General features: G+C 36.7%; 1 protein-coding gene across 3 annotated transcripts in view; it reads left to right on the top strand.

Annotated features, from left to right (window-relative positions):
* Positions 1 to 19,930, top strand: part of Prkd3 (protein kinase D3) — a 95,276-nt gene that overhangs the window by 30,440 nt on the left and 44,906 nt on the right. For all 3 annotated transcript variants that reach the window (XM_008822604.3, XM_008822603.3, XM_017795476.2), the window contains exons 3-6: positions 8,421 to 8,559; positions 9,202 to 9,333; positions 10,556 to 10,713; positions 18,047 to 18,239. In XM_008822604.3, the coding sequence (XP_008820826.1) occupies positions 8,421 to 8,559; positions 9,202 to 9,333; positions 10,556 to 10,713; positions 18,047 to 18,239 (622 nt within the window). The remainder of the gene's footprint in view (positions 1 to 8,420; positions 8,560 to 9,201; positions 9,334 to 10,555; positions 10,714 to 18,046; positions 18,240 to 19,930) is intronic.

Raw genomic sequence — 19,930 nt, 5'->3', positions numbered from 1 at the left:
TGTACTCTTAAAAAATACCTAGTGGTAAATAATTCACTCAGATAATATTGAATTCTGGAGCTATTTGTTAACATCCAAAAGTGTTATTTGGCCAAGTAAAATAAAGTTTTGCAAGCTTCCTACCTTACCTAACATTTTACTGACAGAAGTTTAGTGACATGAGATTCCATGGTAGGGCCTCACTATTTAGCCTGGGTTGGTACAGAACTGGGGAAAGACTTCAATTTGCTTAGTCAAGAGGAGTCATTGACATAAACTGTAGAAAGTAAATTGAGAAATCAAGGTGGGGGTGCTGTCAGAAAGAAGCCAAACTAAAAGCCGGTTTTGCTTCTACTCCGCTAGTTCCTCTTCTAATCAAGGCTAAGGTAGGGTAGGGAAGGAAATATGGGCTGGTCTAATTTTGAGAAGATTGCGAACTCCCTTCCACATTCTTCCCCAGGCTCTGTCATTTTGATCCCTTTCATCCTAGAGCAGGGAGTCTGAACTTGAACACTTAATCACCATTTTGGTCCCAATAGTTCTGTGATGGAGGCGCCCTGTACACTCTACAATGCTTTACCTAGTAACCGCCCACAAGCCCAAGTTCTGAAAACCAGAAATGTGTGATGACGTTGCCACATACTTTCTGGGGACAAAATTGTCTCAGTTGAGAGCCACTACCCTAGGGAAATACCATAGCCTAGTGATCATTACTGATAGTTACTGAACATCAACAGTTATGCTGTCCTTCTAGTCTTGGTCATTGTCACAAGTGTCCCTGTTCTCCTCCATGAGAATAGGAATTTTTTTTAATTGGACAAGTCTTAAATTTTGAAGGTAAATAGAAAATAGCAGTAGCTCAGCAGTTCTTCCCCTCACCCCACCTCTTGAATGGGAACTGCAGAATCACAAATGTAATCAAGAGTTGGTTTGCATTTGTTTGTTAGAATATTTTTCCCTTTTAAAACTATACAACTGAATGAAAATAAGCAACTTTTCCTTTAGTTTTTATTAAAATCTGGTTTAGAAAAGTAAGCAAGTCATTTTCTTTGAAAAGCTTCAGCTTTCTATTTCAGTGGCATCAGATTATTTGGACAGACTTTGAGATATAAAGTGCTTTTATTTATGGGGTTTGTTTGTTTGTTTGTTTGTTTGTTTGTTTTGAGACTGGAGCTCATGTGTTCCAGGCTGGCCTCCAACTCACTGTGTATCCAAGGGTGACTTTGAACTTCAGATCCCTCTGCCTCCACTTTTGCAGAGTTGGGATTATATGTGTGTACCTCTGTGCCTGAATTGTTCACAACTTTTTAAGGGCCCCCCCCTGTTATACCAAGAATCATTCTTGGGGGCAGAGGGGGAAGCATTATTCTGAGGAATAGTTGGGTTTAGAGTTTTGAAGATCACTGATCTAGTAAAAACAGGTAAAGAATGTAAATAGCTAATTTTCAGAAAATAACCTGTCTTAAGCATATGAAAATGTTCGCCTCATAGTAATAGGGAATACAAATCAGGGCGAGGGAAATGGCTCAGTGCATAATAAAGCTCTTGCCTTATAAGCATGAAGGCCAGAGTTCAGATCCCCAAAACCTACATAAAAACAGAACAGGCATGGTGGCTACCTGGGGAAGCAGGATTGGGGTCTGGGGCTAGATGACTAGCTAGACTTGTAAGAATCTGTGAGCTCCAGGTTCAGCAAGAGACCCTACCTCAATACCCATGTTCACCCAGCATCAACTTCATTCCTAAGCAAACACACGCACACCACGCGCACACACCCACATGCACACACATGCATAAAAGAAAAAAAAATACAAACTAAAAGTACATAGAAATAACATTTTTCATCTAAGATTGACAAATTTGATAAGCAGTCGTAAAATAGGATGTAACAAAAACAAACTCATGTTTTCCTTTTCCATTTTCATGCATGTGTGGTATGCATGTGTATAACGTATATTTTATGTGTGGGGGTCCATGTGTGTGCAGGTGTGGTGTACGTGTGTGAACATCCATGTGAAGACCCAAGATTGACGTCAGGAGTCATCTTCAGTGGCTCTTCTACCTTTATTTGTTGAGGCAGGGTCTCAGTCAAACCCAGAGCCTGCTGGTATGACTAGTCTTTCTAGCCAGCCTGCCCCAGAGATCCCCTGTCTCCTCTGTCTGAGGCTGGAATTGCAGGTGAACTGCCCTGCCTACCTGGCATTAACATGAGTGAATGAGCACTGGGGATCTGAGCTCCAGTGCTCACAGTTACAGAGCAAGAACTTTAACCATTGAGCTATCTTCCTAGTAACACAAACTGTTTATTACTTGTAGGAGAATAAATTGGTGTAGCCTTCATGAAGTCCACTTAGGTAGTGTATGTAAATTTAACGTGTATATTTTAGTCTAAGAAATAGTTGAAGTTTTTTCTATGCATATACTTCAGAGTGTGAAAGATATGCATATATGATTATTCACTTGCTATTGTTTATAATAACAAAATATTGGAAACAATAATGGCTTATGTTCAAATCACACCGAACTTATGAGTAATTCAAGTTCTTTATATATGATATATTAACTTATTTTTCATAGTAACTCTGTCGGTTGGGAAAATTGTGGTTAAGATCATATATAAGATTTGAATTCAGGGGATGAGCAGATGGCTTTAGTTAATAAAGTGCTTGCTATGTGAGCATGAGGACCTGTGTTTGACCCCCCAGAACCCTCATAAAAATCTGGGCATGGTGGTTACACACTTTAATCATAGCTCTAAGGAGGCAGACAGCGGCTCCCTGGGGCTCCCTGGACAGCCAGTCTAGCCAAATCAGCGAGCCCTGTGCCAATGAGAGAACTTGTCTCAAAAAAACAGGAGGACAAGTGGATTCCTTAGGAGATGGACCACTAAGGAATGATTCCAAGGTTATCCTCTAGCCTCCACAACCATGCACATACACACAAAATATATTACCATATAATTTGTCTTTAAGGCAAGAAACAGAACACTGTGTAGTGTACTGCCATTTGTGTTAAAATGTTTTAAGATGAAGAATTGACTGGTTTCTGCATAGATTTTTGTCCCGATTTAGCTTTTGAATTTTGAACCATGAGAATAAATGGCCTTTTCAAAAATAAAATTATATTTTAAAATAATATAATCTCAGAGTATAAATGATCCATGAGTCCTTACTGGCATGTATGATTAAGTAAACTAACAAGTGAGGAAAATATATAAATCTCCTGTATAAAAGAATTCCAATAACTTTCCACCCCTTTAGTGAGGGCTGATCATAGAGATTGCAGTCTAGAGAGTATGCGTACGCACACGTGTGTGTGTGTGTGTGTGTGTGTGTGTGTGTGTGTGTGTGTGTGTATGTGTGTGTGTGTGTGTTTCTATGTGTAGGGAACAGTAGATTAGAAGTTAGGAAGGTTGGCAAACACCACCTCTGTCACATCAGTGATGTTACATTGACAGTAACTTGGTAGGATGGAATGAGATGTGGTCTGCCTCCTCAAAACCCATAAGCCCAGTCTAATAATGAGATAAACATCATCCAGTAGTGAAGCAGCCTACAAAATACATGGTCAGTATTCACAATCACGATCACTAAAAACCAGCAAAGTCTAAAATACTGTCAAATCCAAAAAAGGCCTAATGGTACCTGGCAGCTCAAAGTAATGACATTCAATAGAATGTCATGGATAAAATCCTCGAACAGAGAAAGGACATTAGAGAAAAACTAAGGAAAGCTAAACAAACTAAGATAATTTTTATATAAATGTATTAGTATATGGGAACTCTATATAATATTGTCTGACTTTTTCTATACATCTAAAACAAATAAAACACAAAAGACCAGTAAGCTTATTGACTAATATTAAAGGAACAAATTTACAATTTAGCTGTCTAAAGTGGAAAGCCCTAGAATAATTTTTTTTAGAATTTTAACGTGGTTTTGATGTGTGACCAGATTCTAGGCCTTCATTTCCACTTTTGAAGGCTTGATTTCTGAATTTTTAAAAATCATGAACAGAAAATACCTGTATATTCAGTTCATCAGCAGATTGTTTCTGTTAATTTTGTATAGTTGTTTAGACCTTTTAAAACTGTGTGCTCATGGTTTATTTCCTGTTTCTCTTTAGATGTTTATCTTTAATATATTCATGTCTCTAGACTACAGTTTTTAAAGTTTGGCCAAAGTGGTTCCTGAAGTTTAATAACAGCATTTAATCTTTCCTTTTTTCACTTCATGTTTTCTGTTACCTCAGTTAGTTTTGACTTTTGCTTTCATATAATTCCTAAATATATTAACAAATACATTTACAAATTATTATAATGCCTGGCAGGGTTTTTCATAAGCTACTCATTACACTTTTTCCTTTAGTCAGTCACTCAGTAGTCGTCCAGATACAGAGGTGACTATATTGTGGAAACATTTGCTCTTGCAGAAAGTAACCTTATTCTTTGTCATCACCAATATCTTCCAGCCTCTTGACATACAAATATTTATTTTAAATATTTTTAATAATCCCTGAATTCTTTGTTTTACCTGCACTTGGGTGTTTATTTTTATTTATGCAGTGCTGGGATTTGATACTGGTTATCGCACATGCTAGACAAGCACTGCACCACTGAGCATACCCCAGCCCCAGTTTTATGTTACTATTATTCATTAGATCATTAGTCTGTTAATAACATCATTTTATATTTATTTTTTCCCAAAACAAAAGTTTACTTGAATGTTGTTTTCCTTCTTTGATTTGTGTCTTTGTGATTTAATTCTTCAGTTACTGCCAGTAGAGACTTCTGCTTTGATCATGTCAGGGTTAGTGATCCATATGATTTACCAAAGATAGTTTCTGGAGAGATATGTTGCCTCTAACCATTTCTTACTTTAATTCAGACCCTGATAATTCTTTCCTGACCATCAGCTTTAGTCTTTCTTTTTTGCTCATGTCTGTCCCTGTTTCTGTTCCTCCCACTTAGTCTTATCAGCATTATCTTTTTCTTAATTTTTAAATTATTATTACTTTAATATGTATGAGTGTTTTGCCTGCATGTATGTAAGTGTACTATGTGCATGTAATGCCTGAAGAGACCAGAAGAGGGTGTTGTATCCCCTGGAACTGGATTAAAGGATGGTTGTTAGCCACCATGTGGGTGCTAGGAATCAAACCCGGGTCCTCTGGAAGAATGGCAAGTGTTCTTAACCGCTGAGTCATCTCTCCAGCCCTGTATTTATTTATATTTTGTTTATGATTGTTTTGCCTGCATGTATGTAAGTACACCAGTGCATGCAATACCTACAGAGGCCAGAAGGGGATGTTGGATCTTCTGAAACTAAGAGTTTGGGTCAGTTGTTAGCTGCCATGTCGGTGCTGGGAACTGAATCTGCGTCCTCTACAAAAGCAGCCAGTGCTCTTAACCACTGAGTCATCTCTCCAGCCCCAACATTATCTTTTTTAAACGACTGATTTGATTATGTTACTCCATGCTTCTGGGGTCCTTGTCTCTTCCTTCTTGAATGTAAAATAGTATTTTGAACCACTAACATTTATTAACCACAGTGCTGAGAATTATATATAGCAATCAAGAAATTTAATTTTGACAAAATCTATATAAAGCTAGTAGTTCTGATATCTCTGTTTTATAATTAAGAAACTGATAAAGAGAAGTTACTCAACTTATCCAAAGTGCTGTACACTGTGTTGATTCCGAGTTTGCTAGTATGGCCTCATTCAGGCCCATGTACATTTTTGCCCTCTTTTTAAAAAAAATTTTTATTTAATATTTTTATTTTATGTGTATGTATATATTGCCTGCGTGTAGGTAAGTGCACCCATGTCATACAATGCCTGTGGAGGTCAGAAGAGGCTGTTGAATCCCCTGGGGCTGGAGTTATGGACAGTTGTTAGCTGCCATGTCAGTGCCGGGATTCAAACCCAGGTCTTCTGCAAGAACAACCAGTGGTCTTAACCACTGAGCCATCTCTCCAGCCCCTGTTTTTGCCCTCTTTTTATCCAGTTCTTTCCTACCTCATTTCTATTTGTTGTGTTTTCTTAATGATAACACATGTTCGCTTTCTGCCTATAGAAACCCTGCTCCCCTCCTCTCTGCTACACAGTTCTCAAACACATAGATCCCTTTCCCAGTTACAGCGCTTTCCCAGTTATTTATTTGCCTTTATTGTAGTTTTTGTTTATATTTCATTTGTCACTTGCCTTATCATGTGGTTTAATGTATGTGCTTGTTTCCATTTTTCCTACTATATTTCAAGCTTTTGGAAGATAAAGATTGTTTTCTCTTTACAACTTGGGTCAAAGCTTTGTATTTAGCAGATACACCAGAAATACTACCTTTAAAAATCAGTTTTATTCACATAGATATTTGTTAGAAATTTTATTTTTTATGAGGATGAAATAGGGAATTCATTTTTTATTAACTCTGAGGAATTATTACAACTAAGTTCTAAAGTTCTTTCAGTCTCCAATTAATAATTCAAGTTTAGTAAAATTTTAATTTCAAATTTTAAGTAAAAATTTAATAATTCTTTCATTTCTGTTTTTACTCATCAATTATTGAGAATTCATACACTATTAGATATACATTAAAGCATACTTTTTAAACTCTCATACTATTGATTATGCAAATAATTGAACTATTATAAAAATTCTAGATATTTCTGTATTTTGCCATTTATCAGATTTTGAAAAAAATAAAGTCTTTATAAATAAGTCATTGTTTTCAACATTAAAAACTTTTAACTTTGGGGAAAGATTTAAGAACTCTAGAGAGATTTGTAAGGCTTTCTGGTGAGAAAATCAAAGTCATAAGAAGAAGCCATGTTGGTAACAGTATCTAAAATATCTGCCATAAGATCTTAGACTGCTGAAAGTAGGCTATGAATTTAACCATGTTTTTCTTTCAGTGAGCACAGTAAATAAGAAAGCATGATTGATTTCATGATCAAGTTGTTCATGTTATGAAGCCAATCAGAGAAATTTCCTTCATGATTCCTCACTAAGTAAGGCTACCAGGTGAAATAGGCAAGCCATACTGTCTACAATGTACAATAAGCTCATTTATAGTTTAGCGTGACTGATTCATATCAGACTATTCAACACAAGCCTGTGATATACTAGTTTATTAAAGGATATCTATAGTGTTTGTACTCAGAAAACCAAAGAATTGTCTAGAACAGCATATCCCAAAGGCACTAGCAAATTAAATGATGTTTTCATTTTTTAAATTGATTTGAAAACAGGATTATTTTGTAAGGCAAGTACTAAAAATTCTTAACTTTAAGCTACTAACTTTAAAAAATGTAACATGCATCTTCATATTTCAGTCCACATCCAAATGCCCTAAGTATCACAAAATGTAGACTCCTTAGAAAATACAATTAGGGCATATGTGAACAAATTCACAAGTCTCTTGCTCTGGTCAAAGATTTTTTTTTAAAGGAATATATTGTTATAAATCATGTATTTGTAATTACAATGAGTAGACTTAAAATAATACATGCTAGAGGTTTGGGTATATCTTAGCAAAAAGTATTGAAGTTAGTACTTTAATAACTAATTGAAGTTAGTATTTTTTTGTTTGAGAAATACTTGATTTTCAGCTCACACTGAAATGATGGAAGTCTTCTATTTTGGTGTTCATTATGGTAGCTGTAGTTAAGGTGAAAGTCAAGTGTTTCTAATGTGGCTAGATTGAGAAAATAAACTTTTGATTTTATTTAATTTTAATTGTTTCAGATTTAAATAACTATGTGGTTAGTAGCTATGCTATGGCAAATATTTGAGATAATCAACTTAGAAAAAAAGATGATTTTGGCTCAGTTTTAGAGGTTCCAATTCATCTACTGACTCCATTGCTTGGGAAAGGCAGCATATTGTAGTGGGATTTGTAATGGAATATCTTTTGTGGCACATCCACATTGCCTTTCATTTCTTTTCCCCAACACACACACACACACACACACACACACACACACACACACACACACACACAGCTCCAGGACTATTCAATAAGAGTGCATCATGGGGAACAAGTCCTTGACATATGAACATTTGGGGGACATTTAACATCCAATGAGTAACAGTAACTAATCATATTGGACAGTGCAATTTTAAAGAATGGGAGAGACTTGTTGCCTGTCAGGCTCAGAATGGAGTGAACACAGATTATGTTTGGTTTCAGCAATTTAGAAATCCAAAATTTCTAGGAGATATGTGTTTTAAGATAATGATTATTTATTTGTAAATTTACTTTTCTGGTTTTGAGCTTTAAAATTAACCAAGATGTTTGAGTACAAGGTTCACCTTTTAGATATTAAAAGAGTTGTTAGTAACCAGTGTTAGGCTAAAACACTTTAAGATTCTTTTATAGCATTAAGACATTTACTTATAAAAATAGAAAGCTATGAGTATATTGATATAGACTATTTTCTTAGTTTCCAGAATGTGGATTCTTTGGCATGTATGATAAGATTCTTCTCTTTCGCCACAACATGAACTCAGAAAATATTTTGCAGCTGATTACTTCAGCAGATGAAATACATGAAGGCGATCTTGTAGAAGTTGTTCTTTCAGGTGAGCACGTAGCTCTTTTTATTTTATTCCATTTTAGCCCCCCCCCCCAAAGATTATTTTCTGCACTGAATGCTGGGTTGAGTTGCACTTGATTTTGGTATTGTGTAGTTGCTTGCTTCTTTCATCTGTAGTAATGGTTACTGTCATTACTGTCATTTCATTACCAGGAAGGTTATGTCACAGATAAGAAAGTAGGAAAATGAACTGTGAACTGCTTAACTCTTATGAAGCTAAGGGAATTATAAGTTGAACTGAAAAAAGAAATATCTTTTTCTGTGAATCAAAAAAATAAAACAGTATTAAAGTTCTGTTTCAAGGCCCTTTCCACCAAGCCTAACAACCTGAGTTCATTCCCCAGGACACATTATGGAAGGAGACAGCCAGTTCCTGCATGTTGTCCTCAGACCTCCACATGCATGCCATAACACATGCCCTTCCCCCGTGAACACACACACATAAACACATACAATAAATAAATGTAATTATTTCTTTCAATCAAAGTATTAAATGCTGAAAATAATTTATTTTAGGGTTAGATGAAGCTTTCAGAGAAAAGTTTTGTGTTTTGATATAGATAAATATGAGGTGTGTTCCTAATCTCTTTGCAATTATAAACATTTTAATACTGTTCTTTTCTAAAAGCTTTAGCCACAGTAGAAGACTTCCAGATTCGCCCTCATACTCTCTATGTACATTCTTATAAAGCCCCTACCTTTTGTGATTATTGTGGTGAAATGCTCTGGGGATTGGTACGTCAAGGATTAAAATGTGAAGGTATGTATTTTTTAATGCTTGTAGTAATTTGAAAGAAGATTTCACATTTTGCATTCAAATTATCAGTGGAAAAATAAAATCATAGTTGGTGTCTAGTTAGTATGGCAGGTTTAGAATTCAGAGATGAGGATCGGGAGCTTCCTCTACCACCACCTACTGCTTCCGTTGCATCGATAACCTACTAGACCTCTGAGAAGTGATTTTCCCCAGTAAAGTGCATTCTATCCCATTGGTTTTTTATTAAATAAGGTAATGTGGATAATATATTTGAAACAAAGAGGCTCAAAATTTTTAGTTTTTTCTGTACAATGATAAAATTGTCAGATTGTTCCGAGAATTGCTAACGGCAGGCTGCATATGCACAGTTCTGATCAAAAAGCAGTACTGTACTATGGAGGATCTGTTAACTTTCTTTGTAAAGTGCCAGCAGGCAAACATTTTAGGCTTTGCAGGTCATGGAGTCTCTGTTGTGACTTACCTCTGCTGTTGTAATATAAAACTAACATAGACACTGTTAACAACATCAGGCTGTGTTTCAATAAAACTTATTTTTATGGGGTGGGGACATGTCTTCATTTGCAAAGTCCTTGCCACATAAGCATGAGGACCTGAGTTCAATCCCCAGGATCCATGTAAAAAGCTCTGTGTCATGACATGTATTTGTAAACCCATCACTGGACAGATGGAGACAAGGGCAACCCTGGTTTTTGCTGAGAGCCAAATTTGAGAGCCCTAATAAGAAACCTTGTCCCCCAAACACAATAAAACTTGAATTCATGAACACTGAGGTTTGAGTTCCATATAATTTTCTCATAGAAGGTTTGTTACACACAGGCCACCGTCAGCTACTGACTAGTTCTTTAAGCCAGCGTTTCTTTACCAGGCATCATAAACCATGTTTTACAGGGCTCCACCCCCAGAGTTTCTAATCTTGTAGATTTGGGGTAGTACCTTACATTTCAAATTCTGAGGTGGTTATCTTAGGGACTATAAATCAAAATCCACTACTGTGGTTAATTTAGCCCTTTAAAATATACCTTCCTACACATTTCCTATTCTTAAATTTGTTACCTTCCACTTAGTCTAGCATGATATGGGTTCTTAATTAAGGTAGGTATTGTTGCTGGAGATAATTAATTTAAAAGGTACTGATTTTTTTATGTACCATACTTCCAACAGTGAAGTTTTAAAATTTTATATTTTACTCTTAATATATATTTAGGCTGTGGATTAAATTATCATAAACGATGTGCCTTCAAGATTCCAAATAACTGTAGTGGAGTAAGAAAGAGACGTCTGTCAAATGTATCTCTACCAGGACCTGGCCTCTCAGTTCCAAGACCCCTGCAGCCTGAATGTGTGCCCCTTCTCAGTGAAGAGGTATGTATTCTCCAGTCTTAGAAGGACTAGTTATTCCTAGTGATTTTACGAGGCGTATGACATCCTAGAACATAGGTTATGCCAAAATGTAGTAGTGTTCCTACACTTAAGATATTTGAAATGTAACAATGATAGCAAGGCTTACCAATACTTGTAGGTTGTGTTTTGTGCACCTTAGGGTTGCATTATTATCATTTGGACCACTGTGTGCACCTCCTTTCCAGTATCCTGGATTTCACTTCATCTTACATTCAAAAGTCAGATCAAGTTTCCTAATGTACAACTCTGATTATATTGCCCCCCACTAGGAAACTGTATTAGGGATTTCTAGAGGAACAAAACCAATAGAATATTATATATATTATATATTACAAGATTTATTACATTGGCTTACATGATCTAGTAAGTACATAGTCTAGCTCCCACAAAGGCTGTAGAGCAGGTGAAACTAAGAGCTACTTAGTCCAAGAAATTAGAAGCATCAGAATAAGGATATTACCCCATCTAAAGTTTGAGGCTTAGCAGCCTCCTGGAAAGTTGCTGATACAAATCTACCTTCAAAGACGGATGAATCTAGAGTCTTACATACATGGTGGTGGCCGCAGGAAACAAACAAAAAAACCCTCTCCTACTGAAGTCAAGCATAGTATGTGAATATGTGCACTACTTCTGCTTTTTGTGGCATCTGGACCCCCAGCTTGTTCCATGATACCACCTGCATTCACAATGGGTCTTTCCCACTCAGTTTGCTGATCCACATGGCAGTAAGGTATGTTCAGAAAGGCACTGTACTGATTTTCTAGTCATCTCTCATTCCAGTTGACAAAATTAATGTATAGAAAGCTTTATATAGCCTATGTTCCTGGCATCCTGTGCAAACATTTCCTAAGCATAGCCTAGTTCCCCAACTTGGTTCTCATTGTCGTCCATCTTACCTGGTTTTTCCAGACCCAGCTCAAACCAGCTTCCTGGTTTTCCCCTTACCTAAAACTTACCTTATTTATTGAATGTCATCACACTTTTGAAACTTTTGTGATTGTGTGACTAACATTCTCCCTAGTATTTGTGTACCAGATTACCCCATGAGTTTATGAGCACTTTAGAGAAGACTGTTTGTGTCTTTGTGTGCCCCATTGTCCTTAGCACAATACTTGGTGTTTAGTAGCTACAAATGAATTCCTACCTATACCAGTTTTCAAAATATGAGGTCTGTCACTAGATCTGTATACATGACTCCGTGGAGACACAGAATAGTTAGGTGACTTTTCCAAAGTCACAAGAAAAATTAGTAAGAAATACTAGAATTAAGTCCCAATTTCATTATTTTTAAATCAGTTATTTTCTTTTTCCTAGTGTATCTCTCAAGGATAAAGCTATTAGGTTAATGATGGAAGAAATACCTCCCTTATGCACTTAGTGGGAATCCGATGCTCTCTTCTGACCTCCACAGGCATTGCATGACACAGGTGCCACTTACATGCAGGCAATATACTCATATAAAAAAATAATAATAAATAAACCAAAAAAAGGGAGGTATAAAAACAGTGCTGCCAGGCATGGCACACACTTTAGTCTCCGTACTCGGGAGGCAGAGGGAGGCAGATCTCTGTGAGTTCAAGGCCAGCCTGGTCTACCTAGCGAGTTCCAGGCCAGCCAAGATTACTCAGTGGTTAAGAGCAGTGGCTGCTCTTACAGAGGGCCTGGGTTCAGTTCCCAGCATCTGCATGGCAGCTCTCAGCTGTCCTTAACTCCAGTTCCAGAGGATCTGGCACCCTCTTCTGCCCTCCACAAACATTACATGCACTGGTGCACTTACATACATTCAGGCAAAACACACATACACATGAAAATAAATTAGACTGGAGCGATAGCTCAGCAGATAAGAACACTGGCTGTTCTTGCAGAAGACCCAGGTTTGGTTCCCAGCACATGGTGGCTAACAGCCATTTGTAACTCCTGTTCCAAGGGATCTAGTGTCCTCCTCTGGTCTCCATGAGCATTGAATATATGTGGTGCATTTACATACATGCAGACAAAACACTCATGCACATGAAATTAAAAAATTAATAACGGCCACAACTGGGTCAATAAATTTTTTTTTAATGTTAAGAAAAAAATAAATTTAAAAATAATGAATCAAACATTTTAATCCTTAAAAACAATGTTGTGGCATAGAGACTGAGAACGGGGGGGGGGGCTATATATCAACATATGGGAGAGTTTCAGTTCCAGGCATAGTGGCACATGCCTTTAATCCCAGCACCTGAGAGGCAGAGGCACACAGATCTCTGAGAAGTCAAGGCCAGCCTGGTCTACAAACAAGTTCCAGACCATCATGGCTATATAGTGAGACTTTGTCTCAAACTTTTTAAAAAAGAGTTTGGGGAAAGATTGATAGTAGAAAAGTTAGTACATCTTACACAATGAACCATACCGGGAACTTATTTGGGAATGAAAACTGGAACACAGAAGTGTATTGCTTTAAGAGTCCCATAGATGATACTATAATGCCAACTACCCACAATTGAGCATTTATGACCTATCGAATGACAAAAAGGTAGAGGAAAGGAAAGTACAGTCATTCTTTGGTGTCTACAAAGGATTTCATCTCTAGCAGATAATGAAATCCATTGATGTTCAAGTCCTTTATAGAAACTGGCATAATACTCGCATGTAACTTACACACATTCTCTTATATATTTAAATCATCTAGATTACTTACTACATCCTTTATGCTGAAAACGCAATGAAGAGGTGTTCTGGGTATGAGTGATGTGGCTACAATGTCTGTCACCCCTTTGCTTAGCTGATCTGCCTGGTGAGGCAGGCATCTCCTTCCTTCACCACTGAAACTGCACAGTCCAAGAGAAGGACCTTCCCAGTAGAGGAACACCAACCTTCAGTCTAAGGCATATGAGTATCTATGCTCCCTTTTCCAACCCCCAAACAAAGTGCTTTTCTTGTTTATGGGATAAAAACAGTAAGAAGAAACAATTCTGTACCTGTGTAATACAAATTCATCCATTGCAACCCTGGTTACATTTCCAGCTTGGTGTTGGTTGAATCCATGGGTTCCAAATCTGAGGCTACAAAGGGCTGACTGATTACATTTAAATTGATTAGTTTGCACTGTACTATAAAGATGAAAGTTTCTAGGGAATATAAGAAGCAGAGAGACATGTGTGGATTGGTTTAATTATTGCTCAGGGTGTTTTAGAACACGTAGAACTTGGAAAGTGCAAAGTCTCTCAAGAAGGTTTACTTCTGTCAGTCCAAGTATACAGTCTCAAGGCAGAGGTACAGAATAAAGAAAGAGCTCATGGAAGCAAATCAGAAAGAAGGAAGAGTGGGAAGAAAAGACACTCTACAGGAAAGGAGGAGAGAGCAGTTGGGAAATAAGAGCAACCTTGCAGCTGAGCCAAGGATAGCGTAGAATCAACTGGTGGTAGTTAAGAGCCACCTTAGTTCCTAGGTGCCAGCCTTTCTGCTCCGAGCTTTACCTTTCCATGAGGAAAGGACTGCATAAGCAGTCCTCACCACAGTCCTGAGAGGCATGTTATCATTCCTGATTTATTAGGTAGGGAAAATGAGGAATAAAAGTTCCTAAGAAGTCAAGCTTTACTGAATATGGAAATAAAGCAGGCATGTTGGGAGCAGAACCATTACATAACTCTCCACATGTACAAAGACAGCAGTCCTCACCACAGTCCTGAGAGGCATGTTATCATTCCTGATTTATTAGGTAGGGAAAATGAGGAATAAAAGTTCCTAAGAAGTCAAGCTTTACTGAATATGGAAATAAAGCAGGCATGTTGGGAGCAGAACCATTACATAACTCTCCACATGTACAAAGACAGTTTCTGTCAGAATATCAGAAGACAGTGTAAAGAGATGAAAGAACAGAAGCTATTCATTACGTTTGGCTAGAGTGAGAGCAATAAGGTTTAAGAGTCCACAACTTGGTACTGACTGAGGATGAGACAGTAAGTATTCCTCAGTGTATGTTTGAGGGATCAGAATCAGACTACAAAGAAAACGCCAGGTCTGTGCATGTGCATAAAGTGGAGATAGTTCTCTGACTGAATAATAATACTCCAGTGTTGATTAAATATTCATAATTGAGGGAGTTATTTTTTTAAATGCTTTTATTTCCTTTAATGTACGTGTGCTACCTAGCAATGCTGTTAAAGTTTTTCTGAGTAAGTAACTTCAGCAAATGTTAGCTTACAGCCTAAGCTGTGAAAATAGCTGTTTGTTTGTTTGTTTGTTTGTCTGTCTGTTTTTTTTTTAAGACAGAGTCTCTCTGTAGACCCAGCAGGCCTACAGTTTGCTATGTAGACCAGGCTAGCCATGATCTCACAGAGATTCACCTGACTCTGCCTCCTGAGTACTGGGATTAAAGGCATGCACCATAACATCCAGCCAGAAATAAATAACTTTTAGAAAATCTCTGGCTACACATTAATAGGGAAGAAACAATAGTTAAGCTAAGTGCTAATTTGCAAATAGAAGACAGTAAAATAAGGCCAGAGCTTCCACTCATTTCTCACAGTGCTGGTCTCAGTGGTCCCGTTTAACCAGGCTCTCTTGCTAAATTTACTGACACCCTCCTCCTTTCAGTTTCTCATGAAATCTGCCATACCTTTCCTGCCTTCCTCACCCAATAGAGGCAGTCACTGTGATTGACACATTTGTATTGCAAGTACAAGCATATTGAGGTAGTAAAAAAGAATGCTCCAAATCTCTGGAGTACAGTGTAGAAGACCTAACGATTGATATTAATCTCTTTTAGCCTATTTTCATATTTAAATGAAGATAAAGCAAATATCCATATACAGGTGACAGTTGGCTGCTATATCCACAGCCCCCTGGGTTGTGCCTGGCACATATGCTCTGCACTATGTCCTTAATGCCCTATACCAGCAGGACCTGAGCAAAAGGCATTAAGTCACCATTGACATATGAAAAGATCTGTTAGGAACTCTGTCCTTTACAGGAGTACCCTGTACATTTGCTGACTACTGGATAAATCAATCAATCTGCTTTGTGTGTTTTGAACTCGAGATAAACCTAAAGTAATAGACACTGGAGCAAGAGATGGAGAGTCTTGAACTACTACTGGAATAGGGAGTAGGGATGTACAATGTTCTAAAACATCTGTTTTCAGTTCCCCTTTGGCTGCCTCAACTTTGTAGACTCCCCATGGTATTCTTCGGCTGAAGGTGACTCATAAATGGTATTAGGAAGTAGGACACCTTGCATGTGAAGCTTGTAAATGTGGTTTGGGTTCTCACATTCTTTTTGTTCTTTTCCTGAATTAAATTGCTTCATAATTCCTTTTAGAAATTTCTAGCTGCACATTAGGAGAAACTACCTGTCTGAAGCTATATTAGTTCCCTTGAGGGTGCTCTCCTCCATTCATTTCTTTTGTTATGCCCTTTCTTTCTAGGTTTTGTTTGTTTTAGTTTTCGTCCTTTTACTTCCCCTTACATTTCTCTCTCTCGGTTTCTTCTGATTCTTTTTTAACTTCCCTTGGTTGAACATATCATTGTAGATTGACTCAACTCTTCCGAGTTATGACTCTCAGTGAAGATATGAGGAGTTACAATAGAACCTTTTTATGTCATTTAGGTAGTAGATATTCAGCTTTTGTGCTGAAGAACATGATTATGTTTTAATAATTTTTGTGTTTCATATATAACATGGGACCTAGCATATAATCAGTAAATGTTTGTTGAATGAATAGAATACTGAACTGGTTTGTAATTTAGTTTGATTATCATCCTCGTTTAGAGAGAACTATAGTTGTAGAACATCCACTTACCTCTGAGGCCACGTAAATGTTTCTAAATGTGCTTCCTTTTCTTTTTCCCCCTTTTTCTTTTTTGAGACAGGGTCTCACTGTGTAGCACTGGCTGGCCTGGAAGTCACTATGTAGACCACCTTGGTCTTAGAACGCTCAGAAATCCTTCTGCCTCTGCCTCTGCCTCCCAAATATTGGAATTAAACATGTGTGCCACCATACTTCACCATTTTTGGTTGTTCTTCACTTAATTTTTGTTTTTAATTTACCTGGATAAAAAAAGAACTGGAGAATACTTGCATTATCAAGAAACTACTTAAAGCCTAATTAATTACTGAGGCTAATGCTGTTTTAGTTTGTTTTTTATCTGCCATTATTTAATTTATCAAAATTAGACTTAAATTTTTACATATGTATTTTAGTATTTCTTGAGATAAATTTGAAACTAATCATTGTTTTAAAATGTTTGCAGACATGATTTTCAGTAGCACAGCATGAGCACAACAGTACTTTCTCGATTCATTACTTGTCCTGTGATTAATTGCTTAGTCAGGTTTTGAATAAGTATTAACATCTGTTATAAATCCATTTTAAGGTTTTCATTTTTACTTGTAAAATGCTGAATGTGGCTGGCAAATAATAATCAGTGATATACGTATATGTGTATATGTATGAATAAACATACTAATGGTTTTTTTAGCATAAAATACACATTCATAAACTATATGAAGAATCAGGAAAAGGTGAAAGACTGCCAGGTTGCTGAGGAGACTGCTTTAGGTATTGATAAAGTGAGCACATGATAAAGGCAGCTTTAGAAGGTCCATTGGCAGTAATGGACACAGCAAAGTGGGCTGCAAATGCAAAACAACTTTAAGCCAACTTACCTAGCCTGGGAAACTATTCGAGTACATTTGGAGTTTCACTGTGGGGTGAGAGAGCAAGACCGTGAACAGTATCATCCATGCTTTGAACTGCCCATTTGACCCCATTGTCCATCCCTTGTTCAACTCAATTCTGTCTTCTCAACCATCAGCTGTGAATTTGGCAAGCACCTTTGTCCCCTTTAAATGTGTTTTGTGGCACTCTAAAATGTAAATAAATCAAATGATTGAACTAATGTGAACTGCATGGTGTTAAGTTAGATGAGTGATTCCACATGCTAGTCTGAAGCCTGCATTGCCACCATTTTAGGTCTGTATTCTTTTCAAAGGTGATAAAAAGTGAAATCTTGTGGGTTCTCTGTGAAATGATTCAAATAAACTAATTGTCCATGCTTTACTTGTGTTAGAAATTACTCGAATTCTTTAAGAGTCTAAATACTGGAATTAAAGGTATGTGCCACCATACTTCACCATTTTTAGTTTACTTTCCTCACGTAAGTGTTGGTAAATTAAGTTCAAAGGAAACTGATGAGATAACGTTTTTGAATTGTTGGCTTTAACATTCCAAATAAATAACTGTGGTTAAGTTTTCTTCTAACCCTTTGTTTTTCATTGATTTACACTCATGAAATTACTTATGTTTTAGTCACATATTCACCAAGAACCAAGTAAGAGAATTCCATCTTGGAGTGGTCGTCCAATCTGGATGGAAAAGATGGTGATGTGCAGAGTAAAAGTTCCACACACATTTGCTGTTCACTCTTATGGCCGTCCCACAATATGTCAGTATTGCAAGCGGTTACTGAAAGGCCTCTTTCGCCAAGGAATGCAGTGTAAAGGTAGGACCGGATACATTCCGGGAGTACAGTTCACATGTAGGTTTGATAGTAATACAGGTTTAAAATATCTGTGTTTCAGAAATATTTGCTATAAAAATTGTTCTTGTAGTTAGCTTTAAAGGAAAAATACATAAAATATGTGTGTGTTAACTAATTGTCAATGTTTTGTACTATGTTAAAAAGAAACCTCGAGCCTTGGTGGCACATGCCTTTAATTCCAGGTAGATCTCTTGTGAGAACTGAGCCAGCCAGGTCTACAAGTGAGTTCCAGGCCAGCTGGGGCTACACAGAGGTGCTGTTTCCAAAAGAATGAGAGAGAGAAGAGAGAGAAAAAAACTTGAAAGCAACCGTATGTAAAATAATGCTTTTATTTCAGTAATTGATAGCAGTCATTTCCATTTTGATAACCTAAGTATAAGATTACTTAGGTAGTAGGTAGAGAACTAGAATTTGGAGCTATAAGGTAGGCTACTTAATCATGTATATTCAGTGATAACATATTAACATCATGTATAATTTTTTCTTAGGACCTCTTATAAGGGTCATGTTCTATCTAATGTGAATTTCGTCGTCCTGTGTACTTAACTCTTATCAATATGGAATAGCGAATAGCAAAGGTGGATTTGAGTTTCAGTCTTTTATCCTAAAGCCAGACACTAGCCAAAATAGAAGTAAAGCATTATATATGAAGTATCACTCTAGAGAAAAATCAGTGGTATAAACATTGGCAATACTAATGGTTAACACATACCTCTATCTTATGTATTTTTTTCTTTCTTTTTTTAACTACAGAAATAATTAGGGAGTAGCCGGGCATAGTGGCACTCACCTTCCAGATCTCTGAGATGGGGGCCAGCCTGGCTATATAGGGAATTCTAGGCCAGCTGGGGCTACAGGGAGACCCTGTCTCAAATAAATAAAAACTATTAGAGAATGATAAGCCTCTGAAATTCTAAGAGCAAACAGCCTTATTTAGATATTATTTCTGCACATTTTTAGTATTTCTTAAATATTTAATGAAACAGAATATTTTAATAGAATGGAATAATTCTTACAAATCATCTTACCAGATGCTAAAATAGAGAGTTTAAATGTCTTTATTACATATCGAGCCCCAGAAAAAGGTATGAGTAGTTTTACCGCTTTCCTATATGATTAATTTCACAGCTCTTAGTACCATACTATGTAGTGAAAGCATTTGTAGAATTAAATTTTTAAGTGATCTAAATAAAACATTGGTGTTGAAATTTTTGCAACAAGAATTCCTTACATAAGCACAGAATAATATGGCTGTATTTAAATTTTACATACATAACGAAGCTTCACAGCATGTGAGAACATCTAATGGAGAATAGGTTATATATTTGTTGAAAAATATTTAATAATTTAAGCAGGCATAATTAAATGTTGAAATTTTATTTCAGCAGCATATTTTGAATATAAGTTGATAAAGTAGTACTTTAAGTATCAACACAAAAGTGCACAGGCAAGCAGCCACTAAGAAATGATTTTAGGAAGAATGTTAATAACATGTACAAATTTTAACCAAGAGATAAGCTTAGTTAATAATGTTGTAGTGCTAAACATAACAGAAAGAGTCTAAACTTGTATGTAGAAAGCACATATATCTTCTAGAGAAATTAAATATATAGGTTGATAAATTTTAAAATAAAGCCTATTAACTTATATTC

Source organism: Nannospalax galili, unplaced genomic scaffold (genome assembly GCF_000622305.1).
Source record: "Nannospalax galili isolate Female #2095 unplaced genomic scaffold, S.galili_v1.0 scaffold88, whole genome shotgun sequence".
NCBI lineage: Eukaryota > Metazoa > Chordata > Mammalia > Rodentia > Spalacidae > Nannospalax > Nannospalax galili.
The sequence above is the reverse complement of the archived record's forward strand: the minus strand, read 5'-3'. Positions and strand labels throughout refer to the sequence as shown.